Consider the following 15,974-nt stretch of genomic DNA (forward strand, 5'->3'; position numbering starts at 1 on the left):
CCGAAGGCAGCAAATCGTTTCACACCCTCCTGCCCCTGGGGCTGAAATGGAGGCTAGCGGAGGCTGACTTGCCCAAGGCCACATAGAATGGCAAAGCTCCCGTTCTGACCTACTTTCTTGCTTGTCCCCCTTTTGGATCCCCATGTCCCGGGTACAGAGAGCGTACACATACCCCTGTCCACGCAAGTCAGCATCCTTCCCTCGGCTTATTTAAATCGTTGTCTCTAGACCCAGAGCTCTCCCTGTCCTGCTGAACTTCTAGGCACTTGGGGGTCCCATCACTCCTTTGGGGCACCTGCTGCATCCTTCCCGGCACTGCCCTGAGATGTCACAGCTGCCAAACTTCTTCCCCCTAAAGTTTGCCCGTAACATGAGTCAATAAAAATGCTGGCTAAATGATGGGCAGGCACATAAGTGGGAGTGTGGGGTGTCCTTCTCAACATAGCTCAGGGGTCTGCAGAGCCAGCAGCAACGAACGCCGGCCGGAAACCACGGGAATGAGGATTTGATTATTTCTCAGTTCTGTGCTGTCCTCCCTCCTGTGTGTTTGTGTCCAGCTGCTACTGCGAACTCTAGAAGGTATGGATGAGGAATGAGGGTGTGTGTGTGGGAGGGGGCCCGGGGGGAGAGAGGAGGCCCAGGGCAGGGGGCAGAGCTTTCCCAGGGAGAGAATAAGGCCCACATAGAAATGAGAGGGAGAGAGATGCCAAGATCCGAGTTAGAGCCGGAGGAAAGTGAGCCCTGAATAGGAGCCTTGTGTGTGGCCCTGTGGTGTTGACTCACCAGGACTCAGGGGAGGGGAAACTCACTGGGGATGAAGAAGGAGCCTGTGTGCTGTGGTCACCACCCCAAACCACCCTATCACCCGAGGACACCCTGTCTGCTCTGAGGCCAAACAGTCCCGGAAGGCTTTGATTTGGGCTGGGTGGGCTGGGGAGGAGGGGCGTGGGAGGGTGGGCACTACAGAGAAGGGAGAAGGGCGAATGTTTGGAGAATGAAAGGCCCTTTGGGGAGAGCTGTGTTCGCGCCAGGACAGGGAGTGTCTCCCCCACACAGGCAGGTGTGGCTGGTCAGACTGGGGATGGATGCTCATGGCTTAGTGACTCCCTGTCCACACCCGAGCAGCAAAGGTTGTCTTATGAGTAAGTGCTTGGCAGAGCCGCTGCGGGACAGACGAGGCACAGCCTGGGAGTAGACACTCCACCATCCTCCCCTCCAGTCGCGCCTCAGCTGTCAAACCAGTTCAGAGGTATGAGGGCAGGATTTTTGTGGCAATAAGTCCGGCATACAGCCCGAGGCCAGTGGACAGAGGGCAGGGTTGGAATCTGGGGCAGCTCAGGTGAGCAAGATTGGTGCCCAGACATTGGAGAGAATCAGGTGAGAGGGAGGAGAGCCGGAGGGCTGAGGCCGCAATTCCTGGTCCCAGGACGGCGCAGGGAGGTGCGGGAGGCTGCAGCGGAAGCAAGGAAGCAAGGGAGTCAGACTGAGCTCGGCCGCGAGCCAGCCATGTCAGCTTGGCCGAGCAACCTGGCCCTTCTGGGCTCATTCTCATCGGTAATGTGGGAGCTAAAATGAAGGGTCTCTAAACTTCCTTCTTGCTCCAACCATCCCCCTCCTTCCTCCCCACCGAACTGGATCCTCAGTGTCCTGCTTCTGGTGAAAGTCTCAAAAGCTAGCTAGCTAACGAGGGGATTCTTACTGAGGTGTCCGGCTGACAAGGAGCTAACATTCTAGACTCCCAGATGTATTTTTCCATAGTTTGGGCTACAGTATGGCCAGTGGGAGGGAGTGGACTTGAAGGTCAGTTGGATGAATTCCAGTGGCGCCACTGAGTCAGTCCGGCTCTGCTGCAGGACCTCGGGCCATTTCCTGTGCCCCCGGAAGCCTTCCTTACCCTTTGGGCCAAGTAGGAATGCCTGCCTCTCTTAGGACTTGTGGTGACTAAGTGAAGTAACATCAATAAAATACCTGTTGAGAGTTTGGTACCAAATAACTTACCCAGCGTGTGTGCACCCTCCTTTAGACTTGATCATGACCAAAGGAACAGAGAAGTGGAGATGGAGGCCGAGGCAGGAGGTTTACCAGGGACTAAGTACCATTGGGATCCACGTGGAGGGCGGGGGAGGAAAAGAGGGGAAGAGAAAGTTGAGTTGTGGTTCAGCCAATCCTACTGGGGGGTTTGAAGCTGGGAAGACCCTTCCGAGATCCCTTGATTAGGGACAAGGGGCCAGGTCTTTATACTCCACACCAGCCAGTCTTTGGACATGAACTGCCCATGGAAGGAGATGTGACCTTGGTCAGAATGATTTTTCAGTTCAGGCAATTCCCACAAGGGGCTTAGGCCGAGCGATGTTCACTGTCAGTATTCCCCACAGCTAGGGAAACAAACCCTTCATTCCTTAAGGGGATCTGGTGTCTCCCGTGTTGTTGGTGAGTAGGACTCTTGTCAAATTAAGTAGGTGACTCCCCAGGGATAAGGCCAGACTTGTTGGGGCACTTCCGGTAACTTCTCAGAACCAACCACTTCAGCGGTGTGGACGGAGCCACACGGTACTTCCGTGTCACCTCAATGCCACCGTAGTGCGTTTGCCAGGGCTCCCTCAATAACCCCACTGTGTTCTTCAGTCGTCTCAGTGAAGTTTCTGTGTTAATGTTTTGCTTTTCTCCCAACTAGATTGTTTAAAGGAAACACTTTAAAACTTGTTTTCCTAATAGCTACCTTGGTTTCTGTCTTAAATATTAAAGGAAAATCTGTTGCTTGAGGGGAATTCTTGGTTAGGTCTGATAATCCACTCCTTGGGGGTGGGTGGGTAGGGTGAGTAGGAGGCGAGTGTGGTGTCTTGCAGGGTTTAAACCTGCTCCAGTCCAAGAATCTGCCCAGACACACTTATCTAGAGCCCAACTTTAGTCTACAGTCAGAACCCACCCCTTCCATCCTCCCCCCCACCCCCGCCCCCCACCAGAGGGCCTGGGATCAGCGAAACACAGGTAGTGGAAAGAGCAAAGCCCTGGGGGTTAAGTCCAGGCCCTGTCCTGGTCCTCAATGACCTCACAGCACCCTTGTGAAGTTTAGTAAGGCAACGTGCGTGTGAAATCATCAGCACGGCTGGGAACCCAACTAGACACTCTTGACTCTAAAATGCCTTCTGGCAAACTAGACTCAGGAGCTTAAGACATCTCCTTAGGTCAAAGGCAAGAACCAGTTTTTGTGAGTGAACTGGTGAGGGCTATGGGGCACCATTTCTCAGGAGATTACCCACCTCACCTGGTCCCTAGGCCCCTCCCCGGGAATCTGCATATTTAGCAGGCTCCCAGGTTATATTGAAGCACAAGAAAGTTTGAGAACCAGTAACCTTTCTCCTCTGCTTTTACCAATGAATTGGCCATTGATATGCCAGCAGATGGCTGGATATAGGTTCTCAAATGTTCTCAAGTAGTTTTATAGCAATTACATTAAAATGACTCCTGTGGAACAACGCTCATTGCCTACCTCTGACTCATGGGTATGAATACACATCCAGTGTTTCAAAAGACATTTGAAATTTTGTTTCAAGTACTAAGCACCAGAATCGCTCTTTATAAATCACACACACACGAATTGACCAGGCAGCATTACTGACAGGCTGTTATGGGAAACCAGATATGCCCAGGGTTTGTTGAAATGATCATTAATTGGCTTAAATGCTGGAAACTTAAGATATGTAAACATCCACACTGTTTGAACATCTTTTGTACATCAAGGGACTTTCAAGTGCTTTGGTCTGGCTACAACTCGCATTTCCTAACAAAGTAGCAGCAACAGCACTGGACTAGGAGACAAGGGTCAGTCATGGGTGAGGTGAGAAGAGGCAGGACAAGACCAGTGTTTTGAAGTTAGGGCACGAATCATGGATGGCTTCGGGGTCTGGATCCTGTGAAATCATCAACCAAATTTGTATATATCCATTTTTTCTGGGGATAGAGTCTAGCTTTTCTTAGATTCTCAAAGGGTTCAGAGTCTCCAAATGGTTCAACAATTACAGATATTGGGAAGGCTTCCTCCAACTCTACAGTTCTAAAGAAAACCAATGTCCCAGCTCCTTTTGGGGTCTAACTGGATGGTCCCTGACTTCATTTGGCTTCTTAAAGCTGTGAACGAATGCTCCCTCTACACCACTTGCTTCTTCCCGGAACAAAACAGGCCCTTGTTGGGCAACATTCTTCACTTTGTACAAACAAGACTACTTTCCCCCAGACAGTATGATTTAACTTGTTTTAATGTAGTCTGCTGTAAAAATGGATGAAGATTTCTGCATGGTGCATCTGCTTTACAAATGTTAGTGACTAGTTAATGCCTGTGTTATGGGTTGCACATCATTATAATCTGTTGACCAGTAACACAGCTTTTGCAACATGGGTTAAATACCAAAACTGTGAATCATGGAACTTTTACTTAGCACACACGATCTACGGCAAACTTAAATACTATTCTATAATACCTAACTGGATTATTGGATCCATTGCAGTATTGTGCTTTTTATCTCAGAAGATAGGCAACTAGCAAAAATACACATTTCTTTTTCATTTCCCCACCCCCATATTACACTGTAAAAGAAATACATTATTCAGTGCACTTCCTAAGAAATAAACTTCCCCATAATCTCTCTCTCTATATATCTATGCCAAAATAAAGGAAGAGCACAATGCAACCTTTAAGATTACCATTTAAAGCAAGAGAGGTAATAATACTCTGGGACGATTGCCCCTCAATTTACAAAGTTCAGCTATTTTATCATCAACACCATCATTTGGCTACGCTGGGAATAAAGCTCAGTGCATGATTGCTTTGGGAAGTTTAAGATACTCCCTTCATCACTGGTAGACTCTCTGGGGCATTAATAGTTTTTAATTGTTAAGTATTGGCCTTCATCAAACCATAAGCTGTGGAGACACCGATGTGCTCCCCTGTGAGTTACACATTAATTTTCATCACCTGCCCATCAACTCATCCTGGATTAAGAGGAAACAGACTTAAATGACAGGTCAGGGGCTGCTGGGTAGAGGTCGGCGAGAATGTATGAGGACACCATCCCTGGACACCATGTCTGTGACGCCCATCCCTGCGGACACAGAACCAGGTAACCACGTCGGAGCTGGGTTGTGGGCAGTCTGGTTTGAAGAGGGAGATGGTCATTACACTCTACGGGCTTTGTTTCCTGTGCTAGCCCACAAGTTGGGAAGTCTGGAGGCTTTTGTCCTCACACGCCTGCCATGATGGAAAGAATTCAAATTTCTAGAACGAAAGGGATTGCAACTCGGACGCTGGGGGCTAAATCCAGCTGCAGAAGTGTTTAACGAGCAGCGTTTAAACGGTTTTGGAATCGGTTCTTGGTATTTAAAAATGAGGATGTTTCTCGTGAAAATTTGGATTTTATAAAACGTGAGGAGCTGGTAACCCCGGCCCAGCATTCTTGCAATGGCAACAAGCTGCTGGACGAACAGGAGGGGGCCTTTAAGTGGGGCTGGGCATCCGGTGTGCTGCGGTTCCTCCTGCTCCCGCAGCCTTCCACCATGGGGCCGAGTGACCACCTCACTCATTGACCCGGCCCGTTCAGTTTTGTGACACTAGGGTTAGTTTGGCGCTGCCTTTAAAAAAAATATTTTTATTGATTTCAGAGAGGAAGGGAGGAGTTAGAAACATCAATGATGAGAGAGAATCATTGATGGGCTGTCTCCTACACGCCCCCGACTGGGCATTGAGTCCACAACCGGGCATGTGCCCTTGACTGGAATCAAACCTGGGACCCTTCAGTCCGCAGGCTGATGCCCTATCCACCGAGCCAAACCGGCTAGGGCTGGCTCTGCCTTTTTATGAATCTGACTTCATGTGGAATTTCCCCGCCTCCTGTGGGCACCATTGCTCCTTCGATTGAGGTTCCAGACCCATCTAGTTGCTTTGGTAGGTAATCTTAACATGCATTTCTACTCATCCTTTATGCGATATTGCAAACTCCAAAGATATAATCACACTAATATTTATGTGTTAAACACGTAAAGGGATGTGTGTCTATACAGATAGGTGATACTTCCATTTAGGCAAAAGTTAATTTGGTTCCACGGACAGACACCAAGTGCTGGCAGCCTGGAGAATAAGAGTAACAACTTGGTAAAACCTATATAATTTTGATTTATATTACAAAGAGCGAATTTTAAATTATTGCTTTTTGATTACAGAATAAAGACCTCATTCTGTGGCAAAACTTTTATACAGAATGAGTAACCAGTTCCTATTCAAGTAATAGCAATCGGAATCAGAAGTTCCTTACAAACAGTAGATGCCTGAAGACATTTTTTGAATGGAGATGTGATTTCATTCTATTCAAGAATGTATGCAGGACACTGGGAGTGACTTAATCTTTCAAGAGTACAAGAAAATCAGCACCCCAACTACGTAATGCTCAGGAGGGCTTCTCGGGGCTCTAAAAAGCTCCGGTTGGTGGTGAGGTCACACCCACCTTAGGATCCCCACTCTACTTACGCAGCTTGTAGTATCAAAAACAGTAAAAGAGGATTAAAAGCAGGGCTTGTTTTTAACATTCAGGATTCACAGAGGATCTAATTTTCTGCAATTAAACGAGCCGTTTCGTGTTTTTGCTGCAGAATCACATTCATATGGCAGTCTTATTTCAGGCACTTTTAAAACATGTTCATCTGGAATAAAAATCTGCATGAACCACTTCTGCATAATTCAAAATGAGTGTCGAGTGATTCTAGTCCTAAAACAGACAGCAAGTCACCCACTCAGCTCCCTCCATCACAACACCACGGTGACTGCTGCGCTTGGGATGTCTTATAGGTGCCCTTCTAGCTTTATAGTACGAAGGCGAGTCATAAAAACCCAAACTACTCAGTTTCTACTTAAAAAGAAATACAAAAAAAGTGAAATACACTAAATGTATTATACAGATGGTTTCAGCTACTATCAAAATAAATAACGACCTGACTCAACGGTCTGACTCCGAGCTCTTGGACAAGATCTGATGGAATGTCAACTGTGCAGACCCCTCAGGGACTAGCTGCTGGGAGGCAGAAGTATCTCAACGTCCTTGCCGTTGGCCATGGCAGCATTGGAAGAGCAGCTGCTCGCAAGGTCCTCGGCGGTGGCCCCAGAGGACACCTGGGAATGAGTTTTGGTCAGTGGAGCGGTAGCGGAGGGAGAAGGCGTGAGGCCAGGTTTTTTGGGTGGGATGGGTGGAGGGTTTCCTCTCTCAGCTCTGGGGATGGTGGGGGACTTGATCCCTGGAGACAGGGGACTCAGAGGACTGGACACTTTGCCTGGAGTAGGTGAGTGGCTGGTGTCACCCCTTGGGTTGGCAGCACTGGCCAGGTTTCTGTAGTCTGTGCCGAAGGGCGAGCTGTTGGGCGAGACGGGCTTGATGGGCCCCTGTTGGCTGGTGAATCTGGAGAGCACCTGAGTGACGGTGTTTCGGGCCAGCTGCTTGGCAGCGGAGTTGTCTATGAGGGTGGGGGACAGATCCCTGGACGGAGGGCTTTGCAGACCACTGGCTTGCTGGTCCTGATCTGCCTGGGACTGAAATTTGTGCCGAGCTGCATGGAACCGCTGGTTGATGCCTACTTGGTAGGATGACTGGTAGCCGGGGCTGCTGGCTGAGGACCCCAACATGCGCTTAGTTAGCACTGGTGATGAGCAAGGTGAGGACGTGAGGGAGGAGGACGCAGTGCTGCTGGGAGACAGTGAGCTACTGCTGGACGGCAGCTGACTCGGCACTGGGACCGGGCTCTCCATTCCCCCGGCACACCCACCATTCTCCACGGCTTTCTCGTGGGCCGAGCCCACAGGCTTCTCTCGTGGAGGCGTCTGGTTTTCCACACTGCTGCCTGTAATGGACTCCTTGGTCGTTTGCATCTCTGGCTCAAAATGGCCATTGGCTTTTGCGTAACAGTAACTGGGAGTGGTGGGCCCGGGCAGCCCAGTGGTTGTCATCTTGGCTACGCTGCTCCCATGGGTTCTTTCTGCAGGAAAACCCTCCGTTTGGCAGAATACGGACACTAGCCTGGGAGGCTCGGTCACTGTGCCTTTAGACGTGGTCACTGGTTTCTTTGATTGCTCATTAGAGCTACTATGCTGGTGAGAAGCTTCTAGATCCTTCACGATCTTCTTCAAACTTTCCATCTCTTCTTTCAGCGTTTTGGTCCGGTTCTCTTCTCGGTTCAGCTTTGCTCTCAGTTGTTCTCTTTCGATGTCGAACTCAGACAGCTGCTTCTCCACCCGGGCCTCCGTCTGCAGGCCCCGCCTCCGCTCGGCCGCCAGTGCTTCCTCCAGCGCACCCACCCGGCCCTTCTCCTTCTCCAGCTGCAGGCTCAGCTCCCCGGCCCGCTGGCCCTCCTCGGCCGCCTTGCTGCTGGCTTTCTTGCACTCGAGCACCAGCATGGACGAGAGCTGCTTGTGGCGGGTGCGCTCCTCCTCCAGCTGGCCCGACAGCTTCTTCTGCTCTTTCTCAAACTTCTTCACTTGGGACTTTTCAAATTCCAACTAGGAAGAAAGACCACCACACATCTTGATTAGAGTAAAAACCCAAAGAGATACACTGAACAGGTATAACTAGGGTGCCCTGGCTAGCTCTTCTTGCACACGGGATGACACGCATGCCACATGCCTAGGTCAGATATATTTTTATTGATTTTAGAGAGGGAGAGGGAGAGAGGGATAGAAACATCAATGATGAGAATCACCGATCGGCTGCCTCCTACATGCCCCCCACTGGGGATCGAGCCCACAACTAGGGCAGTGCCCTGATCGAGAATCGAACCATGACCTCCTGGTTCTTAGTTGATACTCGACCACTGAGCCACAGCAGCCGGCTTAGATCAGATATTTCTGAAGTGTCAGGACACCTAACAAAAAGACACACACAATTTAATCTCTTTGATGACTTAGGAGGCACCTCTAGTTCTTGTGAAGCCTCAGGGGTCCTGGTGGGAATCCGAGCCACCATCGTGTTCCAGGTGTGTGGAGAGTTAGAGGACCGAGAGCACATGAAGGAGGCTCTGTGATGAGAGCCGCTGGAGAAGAAACCTAAAGCTTCGGCAGTAACTCTTTCTGGGCTTAAACGCAGACACCAGTAGCTGCATTTAAATCATACTTTTTATACAAATGCAGTCTGTCTTAATCATTATCCCAACCCCGTTTAAAGGGAAGGGTTATGGAATCCTTTTAGTCAGTATTTGTCAAATGTGGAGACCCATTCATGGGTGGGGAAACCAACTGAGTAAGTCATAACCAGAACTTTTAAAAGATAATATGTTTTAGGCCTGTGTATATATAACTGGGCTGTGATGTAAAATGTTTTGCCCTGGCCAGTTTTGCTCAATGGTTAGAGCAGCCGTGGGCAAACTACGGCCCGCGGGCCGAATCCGGCCCGTTCGGCTGTTCTATCCGGCTCGCGGAGCTGAAAGAGCTGAGGGTTCTCTTGCTCTCCCCTCCACTCCTTTACTTTGAATTTATATTAGTTCACACAAACACTCCATCCATGCTTTTGTTCCGGCCCTCCGGTCCAGTTTAAGAACCCATTGTGGCCCTCGAGTCAAAAAGTTTGCCCACCCCTGGGTTAGAGTGTCAACCCATGGACCAAAGGGTCTCGGGTTTGATTCCCAGCCAAGGGTATGTACTTCGGTTGCAGGTTCGATCCCAGTTGGGGCCCATGCGGGAGGAAGTAGTCGATGTGTTTCTTTAACATCGATATTTCTCTCTCTCTTCCCCTTCTCCCTCCCTTCCACTCTCTCTCTAAAGACCAATGGGAAAAAAATATCCTCGGGTAAGGATTAAAAAAAAAAAAACACAAATAAAAGGTGTTTCTACCGGAGTCCTAAGTCAGAACGTCAGTGTTTGACGTTAGTGTTCCCCAAAGTGTATTCCAGGGAACAGTGGCCTCACAGGCAGTGATCTATATCAAGAAAAGATTTTATGGAAACACAGATGTGCTCGACGCAGAATACCCTGTCTTTTCCTTGCAGACTCACAGTACATTTGCGTACTAAAGGGTCTGAGAAACTGAAGTTAGAAACCTGCTTAGCTTTGTTTAATCCAGTCATTCCCGGACTGGTTGGACTACAGGCCCTTTTCCTTGAGCAACACCAGTTTACACCTGGCAGAACAGTCTCTGAGAAAAGCTATTCCAGGTCGATGCTGCGCGAAGCCCTCCCCCGATTACCTGCTGGGTCAGCCTCTCTCTCTCCTTCTCCAGCATGTAGGTGACGTCATCTCCCTCTGCTGTGTCCTGGGCGTGCCTCTGCCTTTCCTCCTCAAGGTCTAGGATCACCTTTAAAGAGTTAAAAAAAAATCATTTCCAAATATCCAGGGATCACACTTATAATTCAATGAATACTAAGTGCCTATCTAGCGAAGCACCTAAGACCGTTCCAGAGTCAGACAGACAGTCCCAGTCAGGGCGACCGAGGAGCACACTGACATGGCAGACGAGGAATTTAAATGACACTTGGGGGAGAGAGAGAGAGAGAGAGAGAGAGAGAGAGAGAGAGAGAGAGAGAGAGAGAGAGAGAGGCTGGAGGAGCGGTGACTGCTTGGGGATCGGGAGGAAGCTGCTTTGCCTAAGGAACCTGGGGGTGGCGGGGACTGCAGAGGAGAGGTTTGATGTCACACAGAAAACAGGGGGCCTGGCTTAGAGGCTCTATTTCCCAGAACAGCTCTTTGTGCCCTCAGCTTCATTCTCAGACATAGGATGTTGGCAGCCAGGCATCTGCTGCCAGGCCTGAGCCAGGGTTTACCCTCTAAGACACAGAATGGACAGGCTTAGGGCTCGGGAAGAGCAGAGGCGACAGAGAATGGGGCGAGGAAAGGGGGTTATGTTTGGGGAAGGTGGTAAGGGTGGAGAGAAAAGGGAGGTGGGGTGTAAGATAATGAAATCCACATCTATAATAAAAGGAAGCAAGGAAGTGTCTAAACCTGATAAAGGAAGAGCCGTATATTATTTAGCAATATGGAAGTTCCCTACTGAAATAAGTGGTTATTAGAAAAAGTGGCAGTCTGAATGTTGAGGAGTAGGACTGGGAAGAGGTGGACTAGGGAATCTATAATAAAAGCGTAATATGCTAATTAGACCAGATGTCCAGACGACCTTCCGGATGAAGCCAGGGCTGCGAGGGAAGCCCGGGTCCCAGGTGCCAGAGGGAAGCGGGTGCCGGCAGCCGGGGGGAAGGAAGGCCTACTCTTGCAAGAATTTTGTGCATCGGGCCTCTGGTTTCATAACAAGCAGAGTAACCATGTAATTCACTGCTCAAACAGTGCTTCTCAGAGTCAAAGGGGGCATGCCAGGGTGACGGGCAGAAACTGGACTCTCTCAGGCAAACTGGGACCGTAAGCACCCTCATTATAAGCCTCTAGGTACTACTTGATGTCAACAAAGTCAGTGTTCTACTCTGATAAAACACATAAGATTAGATAGGCAATTGGTTTAAAATAGTTAACATTCCAAGACTCTTACATTGAAATACATTCTTAAGGAATTTGGAATTATTTCTAAAGTCTTCCTTTCCCCAATCACCCAGAGCCACAAGTCACCCCTACACTAGGTACCCCTTCCGTGGGCTCGAAAGCCAGCCAGCCCTTCAGCGTCAGTTACTTCCTGTTTGAAGTGGGAAAAGGCCGGCCTCCCAAACAAGGATGCTGCGAGACTTCCTTAGAGGATTATGTACCCACTCCCCCGACACACGTTAAAGCAGAGGTAGGGAACTTTTTTCTACAAGGCCATGTGGCGATCTATAATAATAAAAGGGTAATATGCTAATTAGACCGACGTCCTTCCAGACAACCTTCTGGATGAAGCCGGGGCTGCGAGGGAAGCCGGTGCCGGGGGAAGAAAGGCCTGCTCTTGCACGAATTCCGTGCATTGGGCCTCTCGTTTATAATACCATTTGTTTAATATAATTCACTTACTAGAACTTTACGCTGCCATCAAAAAAGCTCCTAGATTTATTGAATTTCGAGTCCTGCCTGTGGTTGCCTGGGCTGGGCCATACCAAATGATTTCTTGGGCCTTATATGCGGGCGAATGTTCCCCACCCCTGCTTTAGAGCAACTAACTCAAACCCATCGACCCCTTTTAAAGTTGGGGCATAATGTCTTCAGGCTATTTCCGTAGACCAGAGGTTAAACTTCTCTGGATCTTGTACAACTCTGAGAATTCAATGAAAGATAGGGGGAAATTTTCATTTTCTATAAGAATGCACAAACTTTCGGCATTCTGTGTATTTTTAGGGGGACCATGAACCATCTGAGGCCCATCCATCGTTGAGAACCCCCACTCTGACCTTTCATTTGGACTCTGAAGGGACAGAAAACCCATGGGCGAGACCTGAGTCTAAGCAATGTGTCACGTGTTTTAAGCAGATGGCTCCTGAATGCAGGTAACCATAAAAGTAAACTAAGGTCCATCAAGCTGCAGCTGCTAACCCAGTTGTTCAGAATAAGTTGCTTCCTACTAATTGCGCTGATGCCCTCCCTTGTGGGCATAAATCTAAACCAATGGTTAAAAAAAAAAAAAAAAAAAAAGGCAGATTCTAGCCAAGCATGTTTTACAGGCCAGATCTGAGCAGTAAATGACAAGAATGGGAATAACATCATAAGCACTAAAATTCCAATGAGATGAGGAAAGCACAGGTTTGCCTTCCGAACTAGGGCTATCAGGCCTACACACACACACACACACACACACACACACACACACACTTTCCTACTGGGGCAGAACAGTTTTAAGGTAAACAACCTTAGGTACTGTTTATGGTTTCATGAGAAATGAAATGCAATGAAACTCAACACTAGAAACAAATGAAAATAATTTAATGGCTTATAGTAAGGTAAATTCTCTCTCGCTTGCTCATTCCCCAAATACTTGTTAATCTTTCTATTTATCACGTAAGTAAGCAAACAGAATGCTCCGTTCAGCTACAAGCTTGGTTACACCCCAGTTTGCTGCCAAAGTTTGAATGATCGAGAGCTGAAAAAACATACCAAGTGTTTGGAGCGCCCTAGCAAGAAGGAATGCTGTCTTGCATGTGTCTGGCACACTCCCTAAACTTAGCATGTGCAACAGCCTGGTTTTCTTCCCTCCCTCCACGGTGAGCTAAGGGGCTTTTGGAGGCCTGGGGAGCCTCCGATTGAATCCCGGTGAGAACCGGCAGCTGACAAGCAGTACGGGCAGTATTTATACAGCCTCCCTAGGAGCTCACGCAGCCCACGTCACCCGGGCCAGCCCACCTTGCGGTGCCTGCTCTCGGCAGCAGCCAGCTGGGACAGCATCCGTTCCTGCATGTTCTTACACTGCTTCATCACCACCTTGAGAATCGACAGTGGGTTTGTGCAGACCGGCTGCTTTTCGCCATCATTTTTCTCCTTCAGTGTTTCAAAGTCTCTCTGTAGAGCCATTAAAGGATCGCTGATGTTATATTTTCCATAGCGTTCTTCAATGAAAGTATCTCTGTGTTGCGCCTGGGAAGAGAAAAAAATTGCATTTTGCTTTTTAAAATTACTGAGGAAAGGGATTTGCTAGTAGTTTTACATTAAAGGTGATGGGTTAGTATGAATAGAACCTGTTGGCTACAGATCCGATGGAGCCATCTAGATATAGAAATGACATCAGAATGGGGGCACAGTATGATATTGGGAACAAATACTTATACAGAGCTGTCTACGTATTAGGTGTGTTCTAAGCATTTATATTAACATTAACTTATTTAAATTTTACAACCCTCTTAGGTAGTGACATCATCTCCACTTTGCAGCTGAGAAAACTATTAGGAGAGGTCAGGTAACCTGTTCAGGTTACTCATCTAGCAAGTGCTCAGACTGGGATTTAAACCCACGCACCTGGCTCTAAGGTTTGTGTCCTTAACCACCACACTCACGGCTTCTGCTGGTGAGGCGTATATTACCCACAGGTGTATCTGATCTTTTCTTTCTGAGTTGTAGCTCTTGCATTTCTAAAATATGCTAAGCATGAAATGTGGTGAGTTTACATATTTGGAGCCCTATCAAGGTGGCTGTAGATAAGTAAAGCATGCTAAAAATGCTTCTGAATTAGAATCTAGGACTAGCTGTGATTTTTACAAACAGAACTTCACTCAGTTGGTGGGTCGAGAGGGCAGAGGCACTTACAACCAGGGGTGCAGACAAATCCCTTCTACCTGCTGCCAAATTCCACCCCCTCTTCTAGTCTCTGTTCAGCTGCTACTTCCATCCCCTCACCCACTTCGGGGGTGGTGAGCTTTGAGGATGAGAGAGGTCAGCAGGGAATGCAGGCTGGTGCCCATCGGGTCTAAGGACCAGGAAGGGAGTGGAAAGACATTCTCAGGCTTCCGCTTCTCTCCCCTCAGCTAGGAAGGACGTAAGTCCTACTGCGTAGGAGCAGCATACAGTATGTGCCGGCAGACAGAGTGACATTAGCAATTACTTTACTCCACACAGTACTCTCTCAAAAACCACAGCAAAGTACCATGTAATTTAAACTTTCAAATGAAATCTAGTTAAGAAAATTACTGTCATGTATCAATTCAAAAAATTATTTCATCAGGGGCTATGTTTTCTTATAACCATCATCCACAAATAGGAACCCATTTGAAAGGGGAATTCACAATTCAATGGCTATGCTTAAAACAAACAAAAACCAAACCCTGAATAAAATAAAGCCTGGGGTTTCTTTAACGGAAGTATGTCTCAGTGCTGAAAAGCTGATGCTTCCTTTTTCCTTAAACTGTCCAAGTCCAAGGCCCAGGATCACAGCCTGTGCCTCTCATTTGTGTTGGCACCAGGTGGCAGGTGCTCAGCGCAGAGTTAGAAGCACTGGGTTTTACTTGTCTTGCCAAAAGATGACCTTATTGGGGTCTCTGGATAATACCTGTACGCCGGGAATAGGAAAAGGGAACGCCATTTGTTCCTTTAAGTTACCGATAGCCATCTTCCTTACCCTGCTGTGTGCCCGCACGTGTGTGTGAGGGTGTGTGTGTGCGTGTGTGTATGCGCATGTGAATTAAACAGGGGAGGGGCCTGGAAGACAGAGTCCAAGATTTTCCCCCAGTTCCAAATAACCAAGGAAATTTTCAGTGAAATTTCAAAATAAGCTCTAGTCCACTCAGAATGCAGAAAGATAAGACCAATTCCTGAATTGCCTATTTATATTTTATTATTGTATTTCAAAATCATGGTGAGAGTAAAACAAAAAATTTCAAAATAAGCCGAAACTGGTTTGGCTCAGTGGATAGAGCGTCGGCCTGCGGACTGAAGGGTCCCGGGTTCGATTCCGGTCAAGGGCACGTACCTTGGTTGCGGGCATATCCCCAGTAGGGGGTGTGCAGGAGGCAGCTGGTTGATGTTTCTCTCTCATCGATGTTTCTAGCTCTCTATCCCTCTCCCTTCCTCTCTGTAAAATATCAATAAAAATATAATTTAAAAAAAAAAATTTCAAAATAAGCTCTAGTCCACTCAGAATGCAGAAAGACAAGACCAATTCCTGAAATGCCTATTTATATTTTATTATTATATTTCAAAATCATGGTGAGAGTAAAACAAAAAAGCTAATTTTCAGTTACATTTTATTTAAAAAAAATTTAAGGACACACGTTTTTAAAAAATGTTTATTTTTTAATTGATTTTAGGGAGAGAGGAAGAGAGAGAGAGAGAGAGAGAGATTTCGATGAGAGAGAAACATTAATCGGTTGCTTCTTGCCCTCGCCCTGTCCGGGGATTGAACCCACAGTCTGGGTACTAGTATGTGCCCTGTGACCTTTCAGTGTAGGGGACGACACTCCAACCAACTGAGCCACATTGGCCAGGGCTTCAGTCAAACAACACGGGACATCAGTGTTTTCCTTTCACCAAGAACACTTGTTTCTTTATTTTCAACTATAAAAAGATGAGATTGATAACCTAGGATTCAAGGAAAGTATCGATTTACAGTCACTCA

The 15,974-nt window shown here is 47.8% G+C and overlaps 2 protein-coding genes across 6 annotated transcripts in view; one reads left to right on the top strand and one right to left on the bottom strand.

Annotated features, from left to right (window-relative positions):
* Positions 1 to 15,974, top strand: part of ST7L (suppression of tumorigenicity 7 like) — a 219,620-nt gene that overhangs the window by 99,395 nt on the left and 104,251 nt on the right. For 2 of the 5 annotated variants that reach the window (XM_080648958.1, XM_080648963.1), the window contains exon 15: positions 12,275 to 12,547. The exons of 2 other annotated variants lie outside the window; for them this stretch is intronic. In XM_080648958.1, coding sequence (XP_080505084.1) covers positions 12,275 to 12,427 — 153 coding nt within the window. In that variant the 3' untranslated portion in view covers positions 12,428 to 12,547. Of the gene's footprint in view, positions 1 to 12,274; positions 12,548 to 15,974 lie in introns of those variants that run through there. One more of the 5 variants, XM_080648956.1, reaches the window with a different exon arrangement.
* The window catches only part of CTTNBP2NL (CTTNBP2 N-terminal like), a 45,175-nt gene continuing 33,440 nt past the window's right edge, over positions 4,240 to 15,974 (bottom strand). Inside the window, exons 4-6 of the mRNA XM_080648964.1 lie at positions 13,274 to 13,504; positions 10,212 to 10,319; positions 4,240 to 8,533 (exon numbers count right to left, since the gene is read on the bottom strand). Of these exons, the coding sequence (XP_080505090.1) occupies positions 7,052 to 8,533; positions 10,212 to 10,319; positions 13,274 to 13,504 (1,821 nt within the window). The 3' untranslated portion in view covers positions 4,240 to 7,051. The remainder of the gene's footprint in view (positions 8,534 to 10,211; positions 10,320 to 13,273; positions 13,505 to 15,974) is intronic.

Source organism: Plecotus auritus, assembly GCF_963455305.1.
Source record: "Plecotus auritus genome assembly, chromosome: 12".
Classification (NCBI taxonomy): Eukaryota; Metazoa; Chordata; class Mammalia; order Chiroptera; family Vespertilionidae; genus Plecotus; species Plecotus auritus.